Consider the following 26,856-nt stretch of genomic DNA (forward strand, 5'->3'; position numbering starts at 1 on the left):
AAGAAACTGTGTTGGGAGTTTTGCAGGCAGGGAGATAGGAATATGTGTATTTGCCAGTGTTAGGTTATTTTAAATTTATACTTCACAATATTGCATTCCAAAGGAGGGAGTATTTACTCCCTGCTGTCTGTGGTAGGAAATTTTGTTTTCAGTTTTTCAAAAAGACCATAAAAATACAAAAGCCTAGTGAAACGATAAGAATCTCCTCTGTTTTCAAACGGTGACAGGTATTTCCAGGAACACACTGCAATGTGTCTTGCAGAAAGATGGGTAAGATAGACTAAAATTTCATTTAGTTGTCTTGGTGCTACATATGGGACACCTGCAAGAAACTGACAGCAAGGACTGTAAATCTTAGTTTTGCTGTACTTCTTCTGCCTCCCCATTGAGGGAGAAGAAGTGATCTTTAAAAATAGCATTGCAATAAACATTATCTGGATTGAGTATGAAGTTATAAGGGAAATTGTGGCATAGTTAAAAGGTAGTTGCAAGTTAGAGTTTCTAAAGAAGTTTTTCTTCTGAACTGTTCTTTGGTTTGATCTGATAGCCTTATTTGTTTCTTATTATAGGTCAGCCTTTAGAGAAGTGCAGAGTTTTAGATGATCAAGGTGGGTTTATCAGGAATAAACTGGGACTTGTTTGCAATTTTTTTTGTTGCTGCCCTTTAATAAAATCAATATTTTAAAAAAGCGGGGAAAAAACCTTACAAGCATGTGACCATATTTAGTTAAAAGTGGTTTTTGTTTATAAAGAACAATAAAGTAGTTGCCAAATTCTACCCATGTGTTCCAGATTGTTGGAAAAAATAATAAAAAAAAAAATTAAAATACTGGGGCTCCAACCACCCCAGTTTGTAAATCACAAAAACCATTTGCATAAAACCACATTTAGCCCAGCACAATGACAATGTGCATTACAGTCATTTTACAAGGAAATCTTACGCTATACAAGAGAACCTTACATCTTCAAAGATGCTACAAAAGCCCCCAAATTGGTAGCAGTTTCCATCACAGGTTTCAGTTTCTTCTCAAAGGTGGTTCTTTTACCATTGAATCCCTAAGCTTCTCCGTGTTTCTCGAGTCACTTGGCCCTCAGTGTCAGCAAGAATTTTTATCATGGTAGACCTGCATAGTCTTAGAGATTCTTACCATAATGCTCATGTTAAACAGAATTTATGCAATGCAGTGCTCTTATTCCAAAGGTGAATTCCTGCTTCTGCTCAATAAAGCAGAGAGCAAAGTTCTCCTACCTCTGTGTGTGGCATTGTGTGATGTGCACAGTGCATACTGTGATGACAAAAAAGATACTCCCAGATGAATAATAAAAGGAAAATACTATAAGAAGATGTGACATTAATACCACAGTTTTAAATGTGGTGTTTATGTGTATTTTGTTTTTTCCCCTACAGCATAAGGTGAAGGCAGAAAGGACCCTGTGAATCTGATACAAAAGCTGTCAGGGAGACTTAATTCTTCTGTTTAAATCATAAAAAAAAATGGAGGGTGAATATAACATGTGTGAAAGGCCACAAGGGCCTTTTGTAAACAAGGTGTTCTGTGTAAGACAGAACAACAATAAGCCAGTTCTCTAGGATCAGCACAGAATATTAATACTGGTTTACTGGCTGGGTTTGGCACCTCTGAGTGGTTCAGACTTTGCAGGAGTGATTTGGGCTGAGATGCACCACCCTTGTGCTGAAATAATTCTGAACATTCTCTTGTCTCTATGCATTGCTTCCCTTCCCCCTTGTGCTTAGAGAGATGGTATAACAGCTCTGGATCTGTTCAGAAAATCAGTGTATGAGGATTTTGAAGGTTCCTGCTTGTGGTGTGTGCCCTGTGCACGTGTGGCTGTGACCTGGGTGCAGGGAGCACAGCTCTTCTCATTAAACTCCTGCTGACACTCTGTAATGTGGCAGTAGTCATCAGCCCCAAGAATATCTCATTCAACCAAATTAGCAGATGTGTGGGACTTCCAGCCCAGCTTTCTCAGTGTTTGAATTCTAGAAATAGACTTATGTAGTAATTGTGTAAAAGTAATCCAGACTTGCCACAGGAAATATTTCAGCCCTTTGCCTTCTTTTCTAGTAGTAAACTGAGCATCCATTTCTGATAAATCACTCTGATTTCCTATGGAGAATTTTATTGATGATCAGTCAGGGGAAATACAGATAAAATACATGATTTATCTGTCTTGTTCAGTATTATTATTTTTCCCCCCCTTAATCCTGCACATTTCTCCACAGTTCTGCCCATAAGTCACAGGTGGATGGAAGGCTGGTGACAGACCTTGTGTGAAGGGTTGTGGCAAAACTGCACCGTGCTGGGGCCACCACTGGAATGTAATGAAAGATTGCAAAGTTAATATTTGTTATTCACCCGATCATTGCTGGGAGAATGGTCCTGAGGCTGGGTGTTTGCAGCCATAGGATGTGCTTTTATTTTAATGATTTCCTGCAAACATAATGAGAAGGTCATGCCAGGAAACTAATTAATGGTAATACACTGGGCAGTGCATCCTGCTCAAATGAGGCTGGGTGCTGGATGCAGTGGCACATGCTTGGCAGGAGCAGTTTCTGGGCCCTGTGGCTCTCTGGCTCATTGCACTGGGTCTTCAGGAAGTGGCAGGAATGTTGCTGCCTGCACCAAATACCCCATTCCCAGCAGCTGGCAAAAGAACACAACCTCTCAATTACCAACCAAGAATAAATCTCTTCCTAGTTCTGTCTTTGTAGCAAGGGCATATTCTGGCTGCCTCCATCCTTGCCTGACCTCTCCACAGGAACAGTTGTGGTGTGGCAGTCAGTCTGAATTCTCCTGTTTGTCAGACATGTCTGGACAGGGCTTTTTGGGTTTTGGTTGGTTTTTCAAAAAAATTATTATTATTTGTTTGATTAATTAATTAATTAATATTTCCACGAGGAATGGCAAAAACTGAAATTTTGTCTGAAACGAAGAAGACTTTCATCTGAATGCAGACTAATGTGTTAAAAAAAAAAAAATATATATATATATATATATATATATATAAAAATTAGGGGTTTCTGCTCTGTCATGATAGAGCACGTGACTCTCTCAGGCATCTTCACAGACATACATGTATTTTTTATACCCAAACTAGCTAGTTTCCTGACTGTTTGAGCAGGAGGATTACACATTCTACTCTATGCAGACATGTTGAAAATGTTTGAAGTTATCATGGCAAAAGGCAATTTGAGAGATGCAGTGTGCTGTAGGCAGGAGTGTGTTACAGAACTGTTGTAGGCCTGTTCTTTGCCCATAACAAAACCCACACATCTTTAAAGACAGAGGCCAGTAATAAGATGGGCAGTTGTTCTTACAGCCCAGCAGCACTGCTGGGTGTTTATAATACATAACACTACTTTCTGTTGCTCTCTGTTTCATTGTGTGTAAGTGCTCACAGTATCTCCATTTATGGATGCATGTTCTAGTGACCTATACTGGGGGGGAAAAAAACCCCCAACCTTAAGGAGTACATTCTTGAAAAGACCCTAATTCCTTTTTATTTGTGTAGCCTGGGTGAACAGCTCTTACAGCTGAATAATTCCTACCCTGAGGAGCATTCTTGAATTACTTTGCATTAGTCTAGGAAAGTGTGGCTGTTCTCTGCCTGGCTTTTTTGCCCCAGGAGAAGACTGGGAGAACAATGGTTGTCAGTCTCCAAGAGAAGAGCCTGGGCTTACAGTCACTGCAATTGAGGCTTTCCCATTGTGCTGCTGTTATCAACAGAACATAAAAATAAAATCAGATCATTTGACCATATGATTAACACATTCCTGTTGAACTCCAGGTGACCCTAATCTTCTGGCTCTTTACAGAACTCCTGTGTTTCTTAGGATAAAATTTCTTCCTTAACATTGAGTTCTTCTTTTGATGCTGAAATACCCTCTGAATGGTTTGCTTATAGGGCTTTAATGGGATGCATTGGGGCAGACAAGAAAAGATGGATTTGAATGATCGTAAAGATGCATTCGATAACCAAATTTCTAACATCCAGACAGAGTTTAACCACGTAGTTGTTAATTTCCTATTGCTTGGTGAAGTGCTTCTTGTGTTTTCTTTTGCTCTGTCAGTATATTGCAAGATTGCAAAGGAAATACTTGTAATTACGTGAACAAGAAGGAATTCTTTGATTTGCTCAAAATCGCAAGTCTACACTGACCAAGCTTTTCAACTTCCTTGTGGGATTCAGAGAGTTGGTGGATTTAGACTACATTTTTTAAAGTTAGTAAGACTTCCCTCTGTAAAGCAAAACTCATGGTTTGATGGTGGCCAGTTACAATGAAGAGTTCTGAGAATTAAGAGATTTGAACTCGTGTTTAGTTTTCAGCCTCGTGTTTTATAATGCTGGCTTTTCTCGAGAATAATCAATTTCATAGATCACATAAATGAAGTCTGATCTGCCTGCCACGATCCTTAAGGACCAAGGAGGAATACCTATTTCCATTTCATAACTTCTTTCTTGCTGCTGCACGGCCGACTCGCAGCACCTCCAGTGCTGTAACCACAAAAACTCCTCTAAAACTTTTCTCCCTCTGCCCGTCCAGCCTGCGACAGCGACCACTGGGGACCCCACTGCAGCAGCCGCTGCCAGTGCAAGAACGGGGCCCTGTGCAACCCCATCACCGGGGCCTGCCACTGCTCTGCAGGCTTCAAGGGCTGGCGCTGCGAGGAGCGCTGCGACCCCGGCTCCTACGGCAACGACTGCCACCAGAAGTGCCAGTGCCAGAACAGAGCCACCTGCGACCACGTCACCGGCGAGTGCAGGTGTCCCCCCGGATACACCGGCGCCTTGTAAGCAGTGGCTGTCTTGTTTTTTGGGGCTGGCAGGGTTTTGAAGAGTTTAGGTGGACTTCCATTCTGAGCTAGCAGGTTTGGGCAAACCTGTGTTGCAGGGTGCATTCGGATGTGCGGCCAAGAGAAAAAAAGCCTTGACCCAGAGGGGTAAAAACAAGCAAAAAGGAGCAGCAGACGGCTCTTCGTGGCCGTCACAGTCTGGCCACGGGTTTGGGAAATGGCATTGAAACATGGAGTTGTTTGGCCTTGGCCATTCCAGAGCTGTGTCAGCAGCAGTGAATGAGCGCCAAACTGCGTGTAAAGAGATGCCTTGGGAAGGAGTAATTCCTAGAATGCCAGGTCTGTTTCCTTAGATCCGTTGTGTGGATGCCGCACAACGCTCGGGGCACATCTCTCTGCGTCACACTGCTCTGTGCTCCACGCTTTTGGCTGGAAGAGCTGATGATGATAGCACTGGAAACAAAGCTGGGGCCTGTGGTAACGGGTGTCTGTGCTGTCCCCACCCTGTGCACAGCTGTGAGGACCTGTGTCCCCCCGGGAAGCACGGCCCACAGTGTGAGGAGAGGTGCCCGTGCCAGAACGGAGGCGTCTGTCACCACATCACCGGGGAGTGCTCCTGCCCGCCGGGATGGATGGTAAAAAATGCTCTCTGAAACCCCCACAACCCCCCCAAAACTTCCATATTTGTACATCTCGACAGGGAAAAAGAAAAAAAAACAAAAAAAACAGGGTAGCAAACGAGGATAGCAAATGTGGTCTGCTTGTAGCCAGGAGTAATGAGAAACATATTTTAGCATAAGAGACTGAAATGAAATGCTTGCGAAACCATCTGTTACTGAAAATGCTCCAGTTCTGCACTGCCTTTTTAACTGTATCAGATTCTGGGAAGCAAAAGACTTGAGTTGTGCTGTGACAAGGCAATATCCTTTAGGTCTTGCCTGGGACTCATTGGTTTCTGCGTGTAGGTTGATATGATAGGGAGATGACACCATTGTGTTTATTAATAGTGGGGTTTGTGTCTGTTTATGTGTGTCCAGTATGCATGGAAAAAAGCCCAAAACCTTTACTTAGTGTGTTCACTGTTGGGGAGGAGATGGAACATCAGATCTTTGACATTATCTTTAGGCTTCCTTCCCTTTTATCAGAGGATAGGGAATTAAGACCTGACCTTGGAGCTGCAAATTACCTTCCCTTGCTATCAGGCTCCCTGCTCTGAATTGGTAAATAATGCAGTTGGAAGGTGATCAAGGCCCAAATAAATTCTTTAAATTCATTTGCTGATAAAATTGATCATGAGCATTTGATAATATTTTCCATTTAGATGTTTCTTTTGTGTGAAAATTCACATTTACTGATCAGTTAATTACCTTGTGATTATATTATACTGAGAATAACCTGTGGCAGAGGCCAGTTTTTCACCAACTAGAGAGCATGCTATAAAATACAATCTCTGGTTGCGAGATTGTGTAGCACGCCTCACTGCCTAGCTTGGAATATGGCCATTTTTACTTTTTGTTGCATTTCATTCTAGAAGAGCAAAATTATTGGTCATGGAATACAGATGTATGCCTAAATTCTTGACTCCCTTTATCTGCCTAAACACAGCTACTAAAAATGAGATAGAGCACATGAAGCAGTGAGGAAAACTTTATACTAGTATGTACGTTAACTAACACATGACTATTTAGACCTTTGACTAATTTTCCATTCCAAGTAATTATTTAAGCATAAGTTTTCATTTTAGAACTTTCAGTTTTGTGTTTTATCAGTGTAACCTTTTTTTTTTCACTTTTCCTGTGACAGTTGTTTAAGGTAGCCAGGTGCAAATTCTGCACTGTCTTATATTAGATGAAATACCTGGATGTCTTTTGTCTGATGAAATGCCTGTAAATACCTTTTTCTTGAAATGGCTTCTTAAAAGTCTCAGGTTCTGATGTTTCCCTCACCACCCAGGTGCAATTAATTCCAGGGATGTAAAAGGCAGTGCAGAAACTCAAAACCCATTGAAAGGAGCAATCATGCTACTTAAGCTTTCAGGATGTGCTGCTTTCAGTGAAATTGCAAACAGCATTTTCATTCTAAAAAAAAAAAAAAAAAAAAAAACAAACCCAACTTAACATAAAGTAGAATAATTGGGGCATTAGAGCAGCTGCTGATTCTTACACCTCTATTCACTGAAGGGCATTCCTGGGTACATTGATATATAGTATTCCTGGTAAATAAATTGGGAAGAGCTTGACATCAGTTAGTCTTATATGTGTAAGTGTTTTCACAGGTGCTTAGAGAGAGTGCTTTTCATGAGTGTTTTACCTCCAACACGCAAATCCTAGGAGATTATTCCTCCAGTGCTGGAACATGCCCCACGTTTAAAGCTGGAGAAGGGTTTGGCATTTCCAGGATCAGCACTGGGAGAGTAATACGAGATGTCCTTGATCTTCCCTCTTTTCTTCCTTGTCTATTCAAGCTGCAGTCCCAACTCTAAGACTTCTCTTCTGCACTCCCAGGGCATGGTCTGTGGTCAGCCTTGTCCTGAGGGTCGTTATGGGAAGAACTGCTCCCAGGAGTGCCAGTGCCACAACGGAGGCACCTGCGACTCGGCGACGGGCCACTGCCACTGCAGCCCAGGCTACACAGGGGAACGGTAAGGAGAACACATTCCTGCCAGGCTGCTGAGCCTGGAGGGCTCTGCTGCAACAGAGGAACTGCAGAAGCTGGTAGAAGGAGCAGTGGAAGTATCTGAGATATGTCAAAAGTGCTGATTTTGATGATTAAATGTTTGCCGTGTCACTCAGCTGGTGCCGTGTGGCAAGCTGAAAGTCCATGTGAAAGAGCACTTGCTGTGAAGGAACTGCTGGGTTTCACTGTTTCCCTGCTGTGCTCTGGCACCTCTTGTGAATCTTCCTCCCTTGGAGTGTCTTGCAGAATGGTGCAGCCTGGGCTGTGGTGGAGGGCTGAGGAGGGAGGCTCATGGGTTTGTGCAGATGTCTGGCACTCACTGCAGCAAGGGAGGCTCATTCAATCTCTCTTCAAAGGCTGCAGGCTGGAGAGTTGTCTCCTAAAAATGCTCCGCTCAAATGACATGAAACATTTCATTTTCTGATGGCTGTAAGTCAACTTTGGCAGATTGGAAAGATAGTAGAGTGAAACATCACTTTTGAAGGCAGTGGAAAGCGATGAAAGAACGTTTTCCTGCATGTCTTTTAAGCAGCACACAACTCATTTTCAGGAGTCAGCAGCAGCCTGATCACTGGGGTCAGTCCAGGGGATCCCTGCCAGCAGCTGTGGGTATTGTAACCATGTGCACTGCCCACACCAGCATTCACAGGACATGGGAAGTGCTCTGCCAGACATAATGTGGAAAAAGACCTCAAAAAGAAGAGAAATAATTAGCCCAGCGCCATTTGCACGCTAGAAGTTATGTTTGTGTCTGTGAAGAAACAGTGCAGAAGGTGGTAGATGCATTTAGGCAGACATAGACAGGGGATCCAGGGAAATTCAAAGGAGTAACCCACACAAGGGTCTACACACTGCCCTGCACTGGTGTTTTTAATAGTAATTAAATTTTTCATATTGTAATAGTTTAAATCTTACTTTCATCTGAAATGCCTTAGAGTTTGCAGCATTTTGATCACTTTGGCAGATCTGAGCCTCCTTCTTTTCCTGCAAATGAGGCTGTATTTTCAATTCTTTCATTTGTCAAGATGGTTCCAAGGGCAGGATGGAGTCAGTGGCAAGGCTGTAGACCTGGTCCTTACTTCATGTCAGAGAACTGTGGATGCACTGTCTGAGGTAGCCCATGCACACCACCTCCAAAGAGATGGTTTTTGCAAGTTAAATTAAAAAAAAAAAATAAAGGTTAAATTTTGTCTGGTTTGGCTGGGGTTCCTGGTTGTCATTTGAGGAAAATTCTTTCACAGCTTTATTTGTATAACTTCATCAGGAAACACTGATACAGGGTAATCAGCTCTATTATTATGCTGTTATGTCTACTATTATGCTACACCTCAGCAGAAAAGATTTTATTGATAAAAAGTTAAGACAGAGTTACAAATACCTTGAAGCTTCTGGGTATCAGAATCAGATTGAGAAAAATACTGTAGAAGCATGAGACAAACATGTCTACCCATTTTTCTTCAGTCATAGGGCTTTGCTAATTTCTGTTACATTTTGCAGTGCCTTGTATCATATGTCTTTGAAATTCTCATGTAATGAACCACTAGTCATACCTGAAAACAAACCAAAACAAAAAAGCCAAATCTAAAAAAAAACAAAAGAACAACAACAACAAAAAAAGGAAGAAATAAAAAGAGATAAAACCATTAATAATGTGTTATACTATCAAGTAGTATTTTTTTACAACCTATAACTTGACTGGCATTTAGAATTTAACAATTCCTATTTAGAACACATGAAAGGCAAAGCTGAAAACATCAAACTTCTAAGACATAGCCAAATGAAATTGCTATCCAGAAAATCATCAGTTAATGAGTTCCAAATTTGAGAAGCAGGATACTGAAATTTTATTTTCTAGTAGTCAGGTTAAAGGTACAGACTGATCTTTAGGTTAAAAAATGTGTTACAGCTATGAAAAATTAAGGAGATAAATCTGTTGGCTAAAGTGTCTATTTCTCAAAACTCTGTGAATTATGAGAGAAAAAGTTTGATGAAGAAGTCTCTTTATTAAGATATATTTTCCTTAAGCAGCAACAAAAATCATTGCTACTTCCCCCTGTGGGTTAAATCTTTACTGATTTTCATTTTCATCTGTCAGAAAAAATGAGATGAAAAGAAGGGATTTGAGCTCCTGAATTTTTTTCCAAGTTACAGAGATTTTTGTTCATGTTTAAGTGGCGTTTTTGACCAATAGAAGACATTCCTCATAAACCAGATTTCCTTTAAACTTCCAGAAGCCGTCATTTATGGGAAATATAACCATTTTTTGTTTATTTATTTTATTTTTTTTTAACCTCACAGGTGCCAGGATGAGTGCCCAGTGGGGAGCTACGGGCTGCTTTGTGCAGAGACCTGCAAGTGTGTGAATGGTGGGAAGTGCTACCACATCAGTGGTGCCTGCCTCTGTGAGCCGGGCTACACCGGGCAGCACTGTGAAACCAGGCTCTGCCCCGAGGGAATTTATGGCCTCAAGTGTGATAAAAAGTGTCCCTGCCACATGCCCAACACCTGGAGGTAGGCTCTGCACCCTCTACCCTGCTTTGTTTTTCCTAAATAGAACACAGAAATCCAAATATAACCTGAAAATGGGTATTTCCTGATTTTTCTGATACTTTCATGCAGACTGAAGCAGCTGAAGACTTGTAAGTATTTGGTATTCTCTGACTGCAATGAAAAAGAAGATACCAACCCAAAAGATGCTTTGAATTTTACTTGCAAGCATATTTGGTCATAATATTCATGGCTGTGTTTGGTCTCTAACACATGAAATAAATATTAAGACAAAGTGTGACCTTTATCCATGTTTGCCACCTGAATAAATCATTATATTGTTCACTGTGACTGCACAAAGTCAGTGCACATGGGCTGCCTCCTACATGCTCTGGTTTACTGTAGATGGGAAATAACTGAATTGAAATCAATGGATGTGCCAAGTCTTCTGATTAGGACATGAGAAGCTTGGACATTTCTCTCAGTCTCTCTCTTTATATAAGAGCTTCTGTGGGTGACTTGTTTTAGTGCAAAATTTCAAAGGCCCTACCTATTGTAAATCTGGGTTTGAAAAGTGTCTTTTTTGTCATTTAGGTGCTTTTTTGAGTGAGCAGGTAAAATCCAATCCCTGGAAATCAAATGAAAATAGTTTTCCCATTAGATTAGCTTTTACACATCTCTCCTTATTCAGGAAATTATGAGCCCTGTTTTTTGAGTTTTTGTGGATTTTGTCAGCATTTGAGCATTTTGTTATGAAAATATAAAATGTAGTTATATGTAGACAGAGTTTCAGCTGTGAGGGAGGGATGTCAGATGTCAGTTGAGGGGAGCCAGCATATTTATGGAACAATTGTGGACAGCTTTCTCTTATTACAAAACAGTTCTTCTGATTAGATACTGTGGTCATTGTGTATTCACTTACACTTAATTGCATTACTAATAACAGTACCTTGGGGAAGAATTGTGAGCACAATCTAAATTTTTGCTGTTGAAGGTAGCAGTGAGGGGAATTTACAGGAACTACTGAGTGTCACATAGAATGCTGCTCTACATGAATATAAGAGGCACTTTTTCTCATGGACAAAATAAAAGCCTTTCATCAGAATTTAGCACTGATGTTAAATCCATGCATGGAAATAGCTACTCAGTTAATTCTTGTGTTTTGTTGGAGTTGTCCAACAAAACACAAAATAATTTGGTTTGTTGACAAACTGTGTGACAACAACCTGAATTCTTTTCCCCTTCCAGTCATATACTTTTACAGTTGTGTACTTGCACTTCTGCTCATCCCATTTGCCTGAAATACCTTGAAAAAAATACAGCTATTTTGATGTAAAATCAAGCAATTTATTATTTGGGCACAGTGTGTTCAGGCACTATAATGCAGGGCCCTCCAGCTCTCAAATTAGGCTAGCACACCAAACACTATCGTGTTATGACACATGGTTAGCTACTTCCCTACAGAAAATCTGTCTGCAGACTGTTGCAGCAGCCTGGTTTGACAGGAATGCATTGCACTGTATACCATTTCTAATATTACAGGGATTACTTCTGATTCATGTCCCACACAGCTGCTCCTTCATTTATACCTCTGGAAGAGACAGCTCGTGGTCAAATCACATCACAAATGTTCACAAGTAAACAACAGCATTTGGCTGATTTTTTTTTTTTTTTTTTTTTTTTTTTTTTTTTTTTTTTTTTAACATTCCCCCCATCCCCATGAATGACAAATCCAAAGGCACTTAAGAGCCCTGAAGGTGCTGGAGCATATTTGCCAGAGCATCATGATGTGTGAGGAAAACAAATATTTTCATTGCTTCACAAGTGAATTTTGCATATATGTAAGTTCCTTCCCCTTGGGTTATGATATGCTCAAGACCATAAATAGAAGGAATCAGGGTAATGATGTAGAAGACAAAACTCCCTGTGGGCACTTGGATCTTTTGAGAATCTTTTGAGAATCTTTTGAGAATCTTTTGAGAATCTTTTGAGAATCTTTTTAGAAGCCAGTTGTGTGTGGTTGTCCTCTCTTCTTGATGTCAGTCAGCCATGAGGCAACTCTTTAATCATGACAGGGAATACCCTCGACCCTCTCTTGCCTGCCACAGGCACTGCACTAATTCATTTAGCAGCAAAGTAATCTCAGGGCATGCAAAAAAAAGGGGTGGAATTCCTTCTGCAAATAATCTTTGTGTGTCTGTAGGTCTGGGGCTCTGTTCTGGGGGCTCTTGATAGCTTGACAGCTTTTTGATACCATTTTTTGACAGCCCTTGATACCATGACATCTAGGAGTAATCACTGGCCTAGATATCATCAAAGAGGAGCTATTGGTAGGCTTAGAGCTATAGGTTATTAGTATTAATAAATACAGAAATAAACTAAAGCTTTATTTAAAAAATGCTTAGCTCCAAAAAATACTGCTCTAAAGAAAGTGTTACATAAGTTCCCGAATACAACTATGTTTTTACTCATTTTCTTCACATACTTCTCCACATACATAGTTGAAAAATGCACATTCTTTGTTTTTTATTGCTGTTTTATGATTGACAAAAATTGCATCAAAACAGCTCTGACAATAATTCATTATTTGCATTTTGGGTAGGCTAAGCTGTAGGGATTTTGCTGCTGCTGTTTGTGGATGGCAGCTCCTGGAGAAGAAAGGCAAGCCCTTCCTTGCTCTTGGTTGCACCAGCAGCCTTTATTAAATCCTTAGTAGAGCATAAAAATAGCTATACTTGAGAGACCTTCATCTGTTTGATGGGCCCAGAGGACAGCAACAGGTAAAAACCTTCTTGTACCAACACCCTTGGTGCAGTTCAGCCTGCAATTAAGATTTATTCATGACATGAGCATTAGTGGGGGTTTTTTTCTTGTTTCATGCTCTTTCTGAGATACCTGTGTAGGGTTGATTGCAGTTTTATTGGTAGAATTCATGTTTGGTTCATGTAGTTTGGCTCTGTTTTTAAAATAAAGATTAGGGCCTTTTAATTTTCCATTTTCCTAATTGGCCTTTATGTACAGGTGCAAGAGCTTTTAATGGAAATTTTGTGTTTATTCATGTTTATATTTATTTTTTAGGGTGCTAAACAACTTGGTTGGATACTCTAAAAGCAAAACCTGTAGATGAAGCATATAAAAATCATTATTTTCACCCAAGTCCTTCAAATACATAATATGAACTACCCACAGTAATTTTTGTATCTGTACCGAGTAGGGTTGCATTTCCAGCAAGCGTGAACAGACAGCCAGGAATAAAAGAGGATATACTGCCAGTATCTCTCAGCATCTCTTTATATCCCTACCTTAATATTTAAACGTTATTGCCAATTAAGATAACTGCGTGAGAACCCATCAAAAACCTGCAGAAGTGCTTTGTCTCCCTACACCTAATTACAAATCACAGAATACTAATTTTGGCGTCAGTCAATACTGAGGGCAAGGGCGCCTCAGTGGCACTCACTGGGGGGCACGGAATATCAATGCCTCTGCCTCATATCCAGTGCTTCCTCATGCGTGTGGGCTCCCCCTCTCCTGGAAGGGGGAGGAAAAAAAAAAAAAGGAAACAGCCTGACAACCAGCCACACTTCCAATCAGGAATTTACAGGATTCTGTGAACGCTGTCGTATAGTGCCAGTGCTGCTGAATTTATGTTATGAGTATATTCTGGTTCATACCCTAACAACTATCTAGTTGTGGATTGATTTTTTTTTTTTTTTTAATTTTCCCTGCTGTGTGTTCTTCCACTGATGAGAACTCAGTGGTCCTACAGGATTATAGGACAGGAGACAGACCTGATTATCTTGCTGCATCATGTGTCTTCATAATTTTGCCTGTGTTTTATATGAGAATAGCTCCATTTCATCTTCTTTCATGGCTGGTGTCCACATAACTAACAAGTAACCAGGGCTGTTCAGTATGAGCACCATGAGTTTTGAACCATTTCTGCATGAAAAAGCCTTTCCTCTCACTTTATGTCAACACTGTCAAAGGTATTTTAATATCCTGAAGACCCACGAATTTTTATGGTGCCACAACATGTGCATTAAATATGCAGAAAGCAGAATACATAGTGATGTTCCAACTTTCAGAATCCATGCCTTCCCTGATTAGCAATGGTTGTTTTCAGCAATTTTAAACTCTTACTTGAACAAGAGCAGCCCTCAAGTCCAAAAGCAGTTATAACTAATGTTGTGTTCCTATGTTACACTGCAGCTCTTTCAAAGATTCCTGTAGTAATGTTACAGCACCTGAAAGTGCAGCAGGTATTTTTTCAGACTTTCAAATGTTCATAAAAATACTCAGTTTCCAATACACCCCCATACACAAAGTCAGCAAGTCTTGCAAAACCAGGCTCTTGTCATGGGTCATTTAATTTGTCTGGAGGAAGGCTTTTTTTTTTTTTTTTTTTGTCCTTCCAGCACTCTTAAAGGAGCTTCACTTCAATCAGTGGGAGGCAAGTATCTCCAAACAGTCTTCCCATTGTAAATATACTGGATTTGGATACTAAGGCTTTCCTTTGGTGAGAATTAAGCAAATGCTTTGTCTGCCAGAGTGCTACAGAGCACCCCATTGTGTCCCCTCTCCCAGCCTATATATCCTTGCACAGCTGATGATGTCCATTTGTTACGAGGCAGCAGCTGCCTGCATGGCCCTTCAATGAAACTGCTGTTCCAGGTACAGAGGCAGCTGCTCTGCCACCAGGTATGGCCAGCAGAGAGGGGAGCTACTCCCCAAGAGGTCTCTGCTCTCATGCTGTAGCTGGGCTTCTGCCCAGTGCTGATGGTTTTGTACCATTCCCTGAAAGATTCCAGTTGTCCTATTCCAAACTAATTTAATGAAGAGAACGTTCTTGCTTTGCTGATGGGGTGCTGTGTTGTTATTTCTTGTTGGATGCCATGCTATTTTTCTTTTATCATGTTTCTCAGACAATATGCTGCTGAGCTTCTGCAGGGTTATGAAAATGATCCTGTTAGAGTGGGAATCTAACAACAAATTTGGGGAATTTAATGGTTTCATCCTCTTAGTATTTGTATCCGTGGATATCTGTCCTACGGTAAAAACTGTGTTTCAGCAAGGTTTCTGTTCAAATAGAGAAAAATGATACCCCTTCATTTCTTTCCATGTCCTCCAAAGAAGTCTGTATGTTGCATAATTTTTCATTTCCTACCTTAATTGGAACATTTTTTTATATAAATACACCAAATTGTGTTGTGGGAAGTAAAATCATCTCATGCAAGGGCCTTCATGAAACCCATCTGCAACGGGGAGGGTTTGGGGTGGTTTTTTTGGGTTTGTTTGTTTGTTTGGGGTTTTGGGGGGTTTTTTATTGGCTTTTTTGTTTGGGGTTTTTTGGGGGCTTTTTTTTTTTTTTTTTTTTTTGGGTCCTGTGGAAAGAAAATAACATTTATGCCACGTTTAGTCCTAAATTACTGAGTTAACCTTTCATCCCCCACCCCTGGCAGCTGTCACCCCATGTCAGGGGAATGCTCCTGCAAGCCAGGCTGGTCTGGGCTGTACTGCAACGAGACATGTTCCCCGGGCTTCTACGGGGAGTCGTGTCAGCAGATCTGCAGCTGCCAGAACGGGGCTGACTGCGACAGCGTCACTGGGAAGTGCACCTGTGCCCCTGGATTTAAGGTAAAAGAGGTCTCACTTTCACAGTTCCACAGTTTTCGGCCCCAGTTGTGCAACAAATTCTTCAGGGTGCCACCTCGTCCTTTCTCCACCGCGGTAGAAGGGAAGTGAGGGCATTTGGGTAGCACTGCTTGTGCTGTAGGACCCTGAAAAATCAACATTTCTGATGGGTTCTCACTGCTAAAATGAAGGCATTATTAGAAGGAGAAATTACTTGCTTTATAAGATATTGGTAAGAATGAGGGCGTGCTGATGAGGTGTAAGTAAAGGGAGGAATGATGGGTTTCAGTCATCAACTCCTCACGCTCCATCCACAAAAACTCCAGCCAAAAGCACTTCTTTTTATACTTCAGGACAGATTATTCTGCAACTTTTGCACACATTTGCTGTTGCATGTGCTTTGGATGCTAATCTAACATTTTACAGTATAACTGTTCTTGTGAAAGTAATAACTGAAAACGTCAGCCAAATTAGCTCTTAAAAATACTTTACATACCCACATAATTTACCATTAGACTGCTTTCTTGCTGTGTTTTGACTTCATAAAGAGCTTATTTATTTCTGTCCACTGATCCACCTGCTCTAACCAGGTGCTATGTGACCTGAGCTTTCAGAGCAAATCATAGAAAACCAATACTTAAAAATACTTCAGTGGCATGAAGATGTCCCTCTCTCCTAAATTAAAGATAATTTAGTGACAGCCTAGGAATGGGCTGTATTTTTTCTGGCTTTTGTATCACTTGAGTCAGTTGTATTGTCTGAGCCTCCTCAGATGGTTTTTAGACTATTTTTTTAATAATACAGGGTGCATCTTGTGGTACCCCTTGTCTCCCTGGGACTTATGGAGTGAACTGCTCCTCCGTGTGCAGCTGCAAAAACGGGGCCACCTGTTCACCTGTGGATGGCTCTTGTGCCTGCAAAGCAGGTAAGTGTCTCCTCAGATGGATTTTATTTCCCTATAACCATAAAATGAAATTGGGTTTTTGAAGTAGAGAAGAGGAAACTTAATGAGAAGCAGACACTTGATGCTTCTGCTGCTCTGGGAGGTGAAAACAAGTAAAAGATGTTCTCAGGGAAGAAAACATGTTCTCTGCTCTGTCAGGAGACCCTTTATCTGATGTCAGCATTCCTAAACAAAACCATACAGAATCCCAGAACAGTTTGGTTGGAATTACATAACTTTTCTATTATTTTTTTAAATTAATGGTTTTCATTAACTTTTAATAATTTATTTTTAATTAATCATAACCTGTATGTTGACTATAAGCAGTGTGTTAGTTTTTAATCACTTCTAGCCACAATTTAGCAAAGTTTGTCATAAGCAGCTGTTGTGGGAATACTTGGGAAAAGTTACTGAAACTTCAAGTTTCCCTTAGCTAATTTTGATATGCTTTAGTGAACAAAGCCTGGGGCAGGGAGAGAGAGAGATGAGTTGTTTAAAATCAATACAAGAAGTGCAGAATTTATGGGCTCCAAAGACATTTTGCAGAAACCAGAAGACAAGGAAGACAGCAAGATAACAAAGACTCCACATATGTGTGTTGGAAACTCTGTACCTGTGGAAAAGATAATAAAAAGAGTAAAAAATACACACTAATTAGCCTGAGAAGTGAGGAATCAATTAGCAATAAAGGATAGAATGCTATGTAATGAAAGAGAATTACGTAATTCAGAACGAATGACTAATAATCGCTTTGTTTGCTAAAAATGGATAAATAAGTGAAAAAGTTTTGTGTCTGCCTCTGTGTGGAGGCCAGAATTTTGTCATCCACACACACACACAGACGCTGGCCAGGAATAAACGAATGCCTGACTTGCTGACACAGAAAAGACAGTGTTAGAGAGGTTTATTTATACCAAGGATTTCAGAGGATTTGGTAACAGTTTGGGTTGGAAGGAACCTTAAAGACCATTTTGTTCCACCCCTGCCATGGGCAGGGACACCTCCCACTGTCCCAGGCTGCTTCCAGCCCCAGTGTCCAGCCTGGCCTCGGGCACTGCCAGGGATCCAGGGGCAGCCCCAGCTGCTCTGGGCACCCTGTGCCAGGGCCTGCCCACCCTGCCAGGGAGCAATTCCTGACTGTCAATATCCCATCTAAATAGAGTTTGCTAGACAAATAGCCAATAAAATTTTCAGGGACTGACACTGTTAAATCAGTTGTGCAGCAGATGTGGAACTTCTACTCCTTCCAGAGAGAGTGGGGCTAATTTAACACTGTTCAGGTAGATACTGCAAAGCAGCTAGGTCGTGAGGATAAAAATTTTCCTTAGGCAATGCAGAATCCAACTTCCTGTACCCCATGCAATTTTAATCATACTACAGTGAATGAGGATGGCAAAAAGTAAAATTAAACTGAACCTAGGTACTTGCCATGTAAACAAAGGAAGATTATAAATCCTGGGAAGACAGTTGAGGGAAAGTGTCTCAATTTCCTAGGCAAATTACAAAAAATATGTTTTTTCCTGAAATGACCCCTAAATTTGAAGTCATCAATGAAGCACGAGGCAGCCTGATTTCTGTGCATGTGTTTCACATAGCCTATTGATCAGTCTCAGTGCAAAATTATTTTTCCCTCCACTTACTGTAAACAAGGTACAAAATTAGAAACTTGGCCTGTGTCACTGGTGATGGTAATATGTGACTGACTCCCAGTCACACTCACACTGCTCCCCTTGAATCCGATGGATAATCACATTTTAAAAAATCTATTCACATCCCAGTCTATCCAGTCTGCAAACCATTGCTACTGGGCATGATCAGTGGCAAATGCTGCATTTTAGAGCTATTTTCCATTACATTTCTTTTTTGATTTGGAGAGAAGTACAGAAATAATCTAAAAGGTCTTCTGTGTTTCCTCAAAGTATACAATTTGTGCAATACTTTTATGTTTTCTCTCTCTCTTTTTTTTTTTTTTTTTGGTTTTGTTAGATACCTGTTAAAACCATATTACAGGACTGTCTGAGTTGAATGCTGTTGAAGCAATTATGAAAGCAGCAGCTTGAGCCTAGGGAAAATATTCCTAATTATTTTCAGGCTACACCTTAACACTCTCAGCGTTGTTTAGAGCTTCTCAGTGAAATGTCAAGGTGTCTCTATTTCCATTTCAGATCTTCCATCAGTCACTTTTGCTTGTTGGCACCCATCTGCAGAGGTGTGCTGTGCACATATGTTACAAGGTGCCCTTGAACACCTTTGTTCCAACCTGGACAAGCCCTCAGCTGAAGCTGCTGATAAATCCTGTGGCGAATTTTACCCCAGCATTGCCCATCTCAGAGACATGAAACATCCTCTGAGAGGAATGGGGGAAAACCTGATTAATTTCTGAGTTTAATCCCTTCTTTCTTTTTTTTTTTTTTTTTTTTTTTTTTTTTTTTTGGCAGGTTGGCATGGTGTGGATTGCTCCATAAATTGCCCCAGTGGCACGTGGGGACTGGGCTGTAACCTGACCTGCCAGTGTCTTAATGGAGGGGCTTGCAATGCTCTGGATGGAACCTGTACCTGTGCCCCAGGATGGAGGGGAGAGAAATGTGAACTCCCTTGCCAGGTAGTTTAATAATTCCACTGAATTTCGAGTTTGTGTAGGAGAATATTGGGCAGGGAGGGGCATCTGTCATTCTTTGTCGCCATGGGGATGAGTCCCTTTGGAGCACACAGGATGGCATGCAGGGTCAGGGACAGGCACTAACAATTCTTCTAACATTCTTCATCAAATGCTATCAAACTGCTACTGTTCAGCTACTGTTAAGTGTAAATAATGAGAGAAAAATACAAAAAATACACCCAAATAAAATAATGTCATTTTGATTACTTTTTTTTTTCTTACAGTATTGTATTACAGTATGAATAAAGAATTTTCATTCCTTCTCAGGCAAAAGTGAGAAGCTTGCCACCCAGTTCCATCACAGGTCTTTGTTTTTCTACTGGGGCTTTGGCTTCTCCTCTCTCCCAGACCTTGGAAAATCAGAAATCATTGTGAGGACAATGGCATGCTTCTTATCAGTTCTGTTCCACCTTATAATCTGCAGCTTTGGGGAAATAAAATATGTAATTTCAAATACAAAATTTGAGAAGTTTTTACGTCGTAAGATTCCAAGTGGATTTGTTTTATTGTGTAATTGTTTGGCTTCAATTATATTTCATACACTGGAAAAAAAAAAGGGAAGTATTTTATAAAAAGTGATTTTTCTAGTGTCCACTGTTTTTAGTGATGGACATCAATTTTCTGGGAAACTTTTACCAAAACTAATTATGAAAACAAACTGCTCTTTGTCCTCCTTTTCTCTTCCCCTGTCAGTTGATAACTTTTGATCTGCAGAGCAGGTTGTTGGTTTGATATAACTGCAAAGGAATCACCTGAAGTGAACACACAACCTGTAAATTCCTCTCCCATATCGCATTTAAGCTTCTTTCAGTTTGGACAAGCTCTACTGAGCAATGCCATGATGGGAGTACCTGAACTACAGTAAAAAACTGGAAATCACCTTGTTTTCAATGAAATTTTTTTCTGCTGAACTGCACTAGTGAATTAAGAGTGATTTTTTGGGTCTTTGCTTTTGGTTTTAAGGTGAAGCACTCCTGTAGTGAGTAAAGAGGCAAAGAAAATGGAATGTATTCTGGAAAGCTGATAGCAGTACCACCTATGCAGTGTTTCCAATCATGCATCTCCATCAGAAGACTGATTTTTCTGTTTCCTCAAGCAGCTTTGTTTATCACTTAATGCCTGATTCTGAAGGGTGATGAGACCTCCCAAGCTGCATTAGCTCTTCCAAAACTGACATTTTAGAAAGACATGTATCATTTCAGAGCAATTGCATCAGTATCCCAAACTTAGTAAAATAAAGCTTAAAAGCATTTCTGTATCAGGTAATTCACCATGCCCAAGCTCATTGTCTTCCTCTCCCTCTCTATCTGCATCAAACAATGTCCATAAGCATTTACCTATTCCAAATGCAAAGTCTGCTTCAAAATTCCAGAGCAGGGGAATAAACAGAAATTGTTTATTCAAATAATAATAAATACAGTAATTCATTAAAAAATAGTTCAAATACTTCCAGTTGTCTGAAATGTTTTTCATGTCTGAGCAAAGACTTCATTTAAATCAATTTATTTCAGTTTGTTTCAGTAACTTCAGAACGTTATTATCACTGCTCAGATTGTTGTTCAAGATTTGAACTACAGTTTGGACTTCAGTCCAAGTACATAGCAGGCTAAAAATACTGCTTTTCAACAGCATATTTGAGGATTTCCTTTCATTCCAAATCTGATTATATGCAAAGGAAATGCTTAATCTTTTCTTTTTCTGTATATAAAAATGTATTATTGAGATGAGTGAAAGGCTCCTTACACTGAAGTAATGTAAGACTTTGTTCTACTTTAGACTTGAAAGACTGGCAGTTGAATAGCTAAATCCTGTGGCACTTGGTTGGAATGTATGCATGAACATCAAAGAACAGCAGAATAATTTTCATATAGGTTTTATTCAGATTTTTAATGTGACTGACACCAATTTTTAGCCTTGATTGTAAATTATTGGGGTTTAAACCTGACATGATTTTTTTTTCCTTTTTTGCCTGAAGTATTACAGTAAATTATACTGGCCTTTTTTCCATGCTCTTTTTCTTAAATTTGGTTCTGACACTTTTAATTCAAAGTCAGTTGACTGTTATACTTTGCCTTGGTTATAGATTGTAAAGAATCTGCTCTTCTCAGTTTCTTGGGTTGACTTTGTGTGAAATTATCCATAAATCTGTGTGCCGGCTTCTATGGAAGAAGCAGGAAAAGCAAAATCAAATGTTTAGATGTTTCCCATGAAAAAAGAAATACGCCATCAGGGTAATTCAGCTTGGAACTTTAATCTCTTGTTGGTTAAAAAAAATGTTGCATAGATAAAAATAAAAGTTTCATTTTGTGCACTGTTCCACAGCCAAATATTATCTCATTTTGATGGAGTATATGTTGTAGTGCAGAGAGAAATGTTTTTAATCAAGAGAAATGCTTCTAATCAAAAGAAAGTGATAGTTTGCCTTATTTATGCAGTGAACCTCACACTGAAGGTATCTTGTAATTTAATGGTTTTCACTCGTTTTCTTTAAAATTATTCCTCTGTGTGGTACCCATTTTGACCCATAAGCAGAGATCTCAGGGTTTGATGCAGAAAGGAGACTTAATAACTTTAGTCTGGGATTTTTCAGGAAAGCATAATTCATTCTTTATCTTCCCCTCTTTAATGAAAGAACGAAAGTGTAGGATGCTGACATGTTCCAAACGCCACAAGTATTTCACATTAATAGCAGCCTGGAGATTCAGGAAAGGTCTGTGGCTGCTTTTTGAGGCTGGGCTGACCCTAACTTGTCTCTCCTCTAACTCCCAGCTGCCATCATCTCTGGGGTGTTCTGTTTTTTGTTGCCACAGGATGGTACCTACGGCCTGGACTGCGCCGAGCGCTGTGACTGCAGCCACGCGGACGGGTGCCACCCCACCACGGGCTACTGCCGCTGCCTCCCGGGATGGTCAGGTACAGGAGACACCCTTGGGGAGCACAAAACCAGAGTGTCCCACCACTGGGACTTGGTTTTGTGGGCAAAGGAAGAGTTTGTGAGGTTGGAAGGGCAAGTGGTCCCTGTTCTGTGGCCTCTTTGTCCCTCCTGTGACTCATGGGTGGGGAAGTTTTTCAGTGTGATCTGCAGAAAACTGGGAATAGAAAGGGAAACTTTAAAGCTCGGGCACCTCCACTACACAATTCCTTACAAAAGTGGTGATCAGCTGTAAATATCCAAGGTTGTTCTGGCAGTTCTGGGGTAAAGCATCGTGTACAGGAGCTCAGGAAGCTTCGTTCAGGCAGCCAAGAAGAGGATGAACCATTGCCCTAACTTGTCAACCTCCTAACTTGTCTCAAACTAAGACAGCTGTGCTGCCATTTCAGTGTCTCAACCTTTTTTAAGTTTCTCTGCACATATTTTGTCCTGTATGAAAATTTCTGCACAATTCTTTTTTTGTTTGTTTGTTCTTTTTACATTGTGATTTTATGGACTATTGTCAGTCGAATCATTCACCAAAATTTGTGTTTGGCACTGTTGTTGCACCCTCTTGTTGGTGGAAAGCAAGATTTTTTGAAAACATGGTAGAACTTTGCAGAAAGGCAGCTATCGTGAAATTCCCTTTATCTCTGGAAGGGAGTTTTAGGTCTCACAAGGATTTCTAAGCTTTAAGTTTGGAAGAGCTCTTTGATCTTCAGCAAGGTTTAATTAACACTGTAAGTTTGCCCCTCTTGGAGTGTTCCAGCTGCCTCCCTGTGATGTTGCAATGTTGCAAGGGTCAGATCTCACATCACCTGTCTGTGTGGACTCCTTCCATATAATAATGAGGAGTCAGCATGAAAAACAAATCTTAAATGAGCAAAGCATGTTTGTGCTCTGAAAATCAGTGATTTGTGTTTTACCTGTGGTTTTAGACATAGTTCACTCTTCTATAAACTAATGTTTAGCCTAACTGACTTGTAGGTTCATGATAGAATTGTTTTTTTTTTTCCTATGGCGCTTTTAGACAAAGTAGGTGGAGGTAAGCTTATGATTTCCTCAGATAGATACAGTCTTACTACTGGTTTTTTTTTTTTTCCCAAACCTTTATTTTTGTATACTATTTCTTCCTAGCTTTGTGGATGGATTGCCAGCATCTTGTTTGAAGTACATAATACTTGGTGTCTACGATTCAGGTTGATTAACTGTAGCTGATTACAGCTTACCTGCTGTTTTTTCTACTGTCTGTTTAGATGAACATGACTTTTATGATTACTTGGGGTAGGAAGTGGAAATCTCTAGGGGATACAGATACGCAGGAAGAGCTCCTGCTTTGCTTTGGAAGACCAAACCTCTCTACTCATTTTTTAGTCAGTAAACCTCTTTACTAGTTTTTTCTGTTTATTATCTGTTTGAGAAGGCCTGTCTCACCATATCCTCTCAGTGTGAGTGAGAGGAGCTTTAAGAGCCAGTACTCACCTAACTGAGGCAGGACCTTTTTTGGTTCAATTCTCTTCCCACAATCTGCAGTGTGACTTGCCATCAGCATCTCAGGTGCCTCAGGAGTGCAGAAAATTGTAGAAGCTACCTGAGTGAATTATGAAAAAAATACCATTAGCCTTATGCCAGCTATTGCTGCTTTTCCTGACACTACCTTTGTGTTCATTTTGTTATGATGTTAATGTCTTTAACTTTCAGGTAGTTTTCAGGTAATTGTGTGTGTGTTTGGACATATTTCCACAAACTTACATTTGAATCTACTCAAAATGTGATCTCATAAATTACTAAATGTATTAATCAAAGAATACCCACCACAAAAACCTATGAAGAGTTGCGGATCTTAATGGTGTAGGTAGGTAGAGCTGTTCACAAGTCCTAAAGGCACAGCTTGAAGTACATCCTGTGAGTCTTCTAAAACTGAGACAGACAGTCAGGTTCAAAATGTATTAATAAATGGATCCAGGTTAAAAACAAGCAGTTTGAAAGGCCGGATTAAAAATCTAGCCTAACCTGTTTTATAACGGGTTATAAAAATTTCCTGGCCACTGTGATATAACTAACCCACGGTGTGACAGAGGTTTCAAGTGCAGCACAGACCTTGACTGTGCTTGGATTCAGGTATGGGGAAGGAGCAATATGTAGCAATAATATATATTATATAATATATAATAAGATAAAGACTTAATATAGTAATTTTGTGTAGTGAAATCTTACTTCACCTTTGTTCTTAGGAAAAATTCTTGACAAGAAAGAGATTTCAGGCCTAATTATTGATAAAATGGAGCCCCCCCATCCCTGGATGATGTCACCAGAACAGCATGTGTGTGACAGACTAGTTTTGACATGTTGGTGATGTCTAGACACACTTTACAACATCCACAGCATAGCTTACTTTATACTCAGTGTCTGGAAAAATCCTCCTCCCACACTTCGCATGTCAGAGCAATACCCAGAGAGGAATCCAGGCTTTGTGCAGATGCTTATATTTGGAATGATTAAAAAAGGAGGGAATACTTCAGGAAAGGGCTCTCAAATAGCTGTGCTGTAACAGTGCATTGCAGGAATAGCAGAAGATTGTAGGATTAAAGAAGGAGGTTGTGCACAGAGTTGTGTGGAGAAGCAGGTGGAGGATGTGTGGAAAATACAGGAGCTTCTAAAATGAAATAAATTATGTTAGAGTGGCTTAGCTGCTTTTTATTTATGTTGGATTTTTGAAAGTAACCATCAGACATACTAGTTTTGGGTGGGTAGTATTACCTACCTAGTTGAAAAACAAAGAGAGGGAAAACCAGATTTTGGGTCAGTTTCATACTTATCTAACCCAAATGAAGGATTTAGTTGTTTAAAACCATTGGTGTTAAACCAGTTTTAACTAGTGTTAAAAATAAATACATTTTGAGGAAGCTTAAAAATGTGAACTTGTGAGTATTTTTTGGTTTTAAGCACAAATAAAACCATGACGCCAAGGTGAACTTCCCAAGATGTCTTGTTGCCATCAAAATAACACAGACTTTCCGAGAAGGTGCTTTTAAACACAGCATTTTCCTCAGCCCTGTGAACAGAACAGTTATCTGCACTTCCCCCAGGGAATTTCATCAGAGGGAATAGTTTCTGTAACTTTTCAGAAGCAAACGAAGGAGTGACACAGTTGTCCCACAAGGCTGGGGAGCAGGAAAAGCTGCATGGGGAGGGTGGGTCAGTGACCTCGGGGTGTGAGGGAGCTCTGAGCTGCTGACGTGGGCACAAGGGCTTGGCCTCAGCCTCCAGACAGAGCTGCAGTTCCCCACTGGGTCAACAGTGAGATGCTCTAACGTTTAGTTTTGTTAAGTAGTTTTGTGTTTGCTCTTGAGCATGCCCAGGGTGTTCTCTTTTCCATAATACATTCTGCTTAGGAGTAAAAGTTCAGTTTTTTACTAATGTGTTAAAAGACTCAAGAAACAGTTAAAATTAACTTTCATTAGATCTCTCTTTTCATTTGGGGTTGCTGGTTTTCATTTGGGTTCTGTTTTATGCTAAACAAAAGTGACTTAAGTTTATAGGACCCCTGTTAGAAATCCTGTGCTCTTTTGTAGTTTGCAAAATGCTTTCCCTTAATTCTGTTTAGGGAAGGAAGAGTTAAGGGTGATGTTTTTTTCCTGGCAGTCTGACCATTCCATCACGTTCCAGGAGCCACATGACAGGATGGCACAAATGAGAAACATCCGCCCACACAGAGGATGATGTCTGCCCCAAACTCCTTCATCCCTTGACATTTTCACTGTATCTTATAAATAACTTCTTTTTCATTTGGAGGGAAAATTCTTTTTCATTTCTCAGTAGCCAGAGTCTGGAAAAGAGTAAGAACTATTAAAATAGAAAACAGAAGAAACACACAGAAGATACACTCTCCTGAAATCTAATGATAATTCTCCTATTAAATTATACCAAAACTTTGAGTTACCTTCCATTATAAAGGTACATCTAACAGTTCTCTCAACAAGCAAACCAACAAGCACCATAATTTCATCCCTTAATCTTGTCTGTTCTGCATGCAGCTGTCAAAATAAATTTCTCCCAAATTTTCTGAAAGATTAGGGAACTCATATTCTTGCAAACAGAGGTTTCGCATTAAATCATTAATCAATTAAATTAAGTAAAGCAATATGATTAATTAATTAAAATGGCAAAAGCTTTTTCCCTCCAGACAGTTTATTAGTGTAATTGCAGTGATGTGGGTTTTCCTGATCACACATCACTGCTCTGCTTCCACTGGTGCAGCACCTTTGCATTTGCGAGGAGATGTCACGTCGGGGTGGCGCGACATTTGTTACTCTCAAAATTGATTTAAAGGCTGTGTGATGCCAGGGATTATGAAATACCACTAGTCTGCTATCTGCACCAAAACAATGACAGTGGTTTGTGGAAAAGACAGATGCAGTAATACCAGCCCACATTTCACCAGGCCCACATTCACCCACAGGCTGCAGCAGGAGGGGTGTCGGTGACTTTTTCTGTGCTGGACACCTGCTGGCATTACTCAGCTCACCCATCACCAGATGTGTTGTTTCTGTGTCCTTCCATGTGCCTCTGACAGTATTTCTGAGAGGCACATTTGTTGCTGGATTATAAAGGGGAGTTCTGCCATCTGACACCCACCCCGCTGGTGGAAACACCCAGGTCTGCTGGAAGGCTGCAGCTCTGCCTTGACCCTCAGCTTTCTATGAGTATACATTTTTCCCCATCCTAC

The 26,856-nt window shown here is 40.3% G+C and overlaps 1 protein-coding gene across 3 annotated transcripts in view; it reads left to right on the plus strand.

Annotated features, from left to right (window-relative positions):
• Positions 1–26,856, plus strand: part of MEGF10 (multiple EGF like domains 10) — an 84,311-nt gene that overhangs the window by 34,900 nt on the left and 22,555 nt on the right. For all 3 annotated transcript variants that reach the window (XM_068177545.1, XM_068177543.1, XM_068177544.1), the window contains exons 6-13: positions 4,568–4,814; positions 5,332–5,452; positions 7,322–7,458; positions 9,792–10,004; positions 15,443–15,617; positions 16,419–16,539; positions 18,996–19,159; positions 22,027–22,129. In XM_068177545.1, coding sequence (XP_068033646.1) covers positions 4,568–4,814; positions 5,332–5,452; positions 7,322–7,458; positions 9,792–10,004; positions 15,443–15,617; positions 16,419–16,539; positions 18,996–19,159; positions 22,027–22,129 — 1,281 coding nt within the window. The remainder of the gene's footprint in view (positions 1–4,567; positions 4,815–5,331; positions 5,453–7,321; positions 7,459–9,791; positions 10,005–15,442; positions 15,618–16,418; positions 16,540–18,995; positions 19,160–22,026; positions 22,130–26,856) is intronic.

The sequence above is a fragment of the Anomalospiza imberbis genome, chromosome Z, assembly GCF_031753505.1.
Source record: "Anomalospiza imberbis isolate Cuckoo-Finch-1a 21T00152 chromosome Z, ASM3175350v1, whole genome shotgun sequence".
NCBI classification, from domain to species: Eukaryota; Metazoa; Chordata; class Aves; order Passeriformes; family Viduidae; genus Anomalospiza; species Anomalospiza imberbis.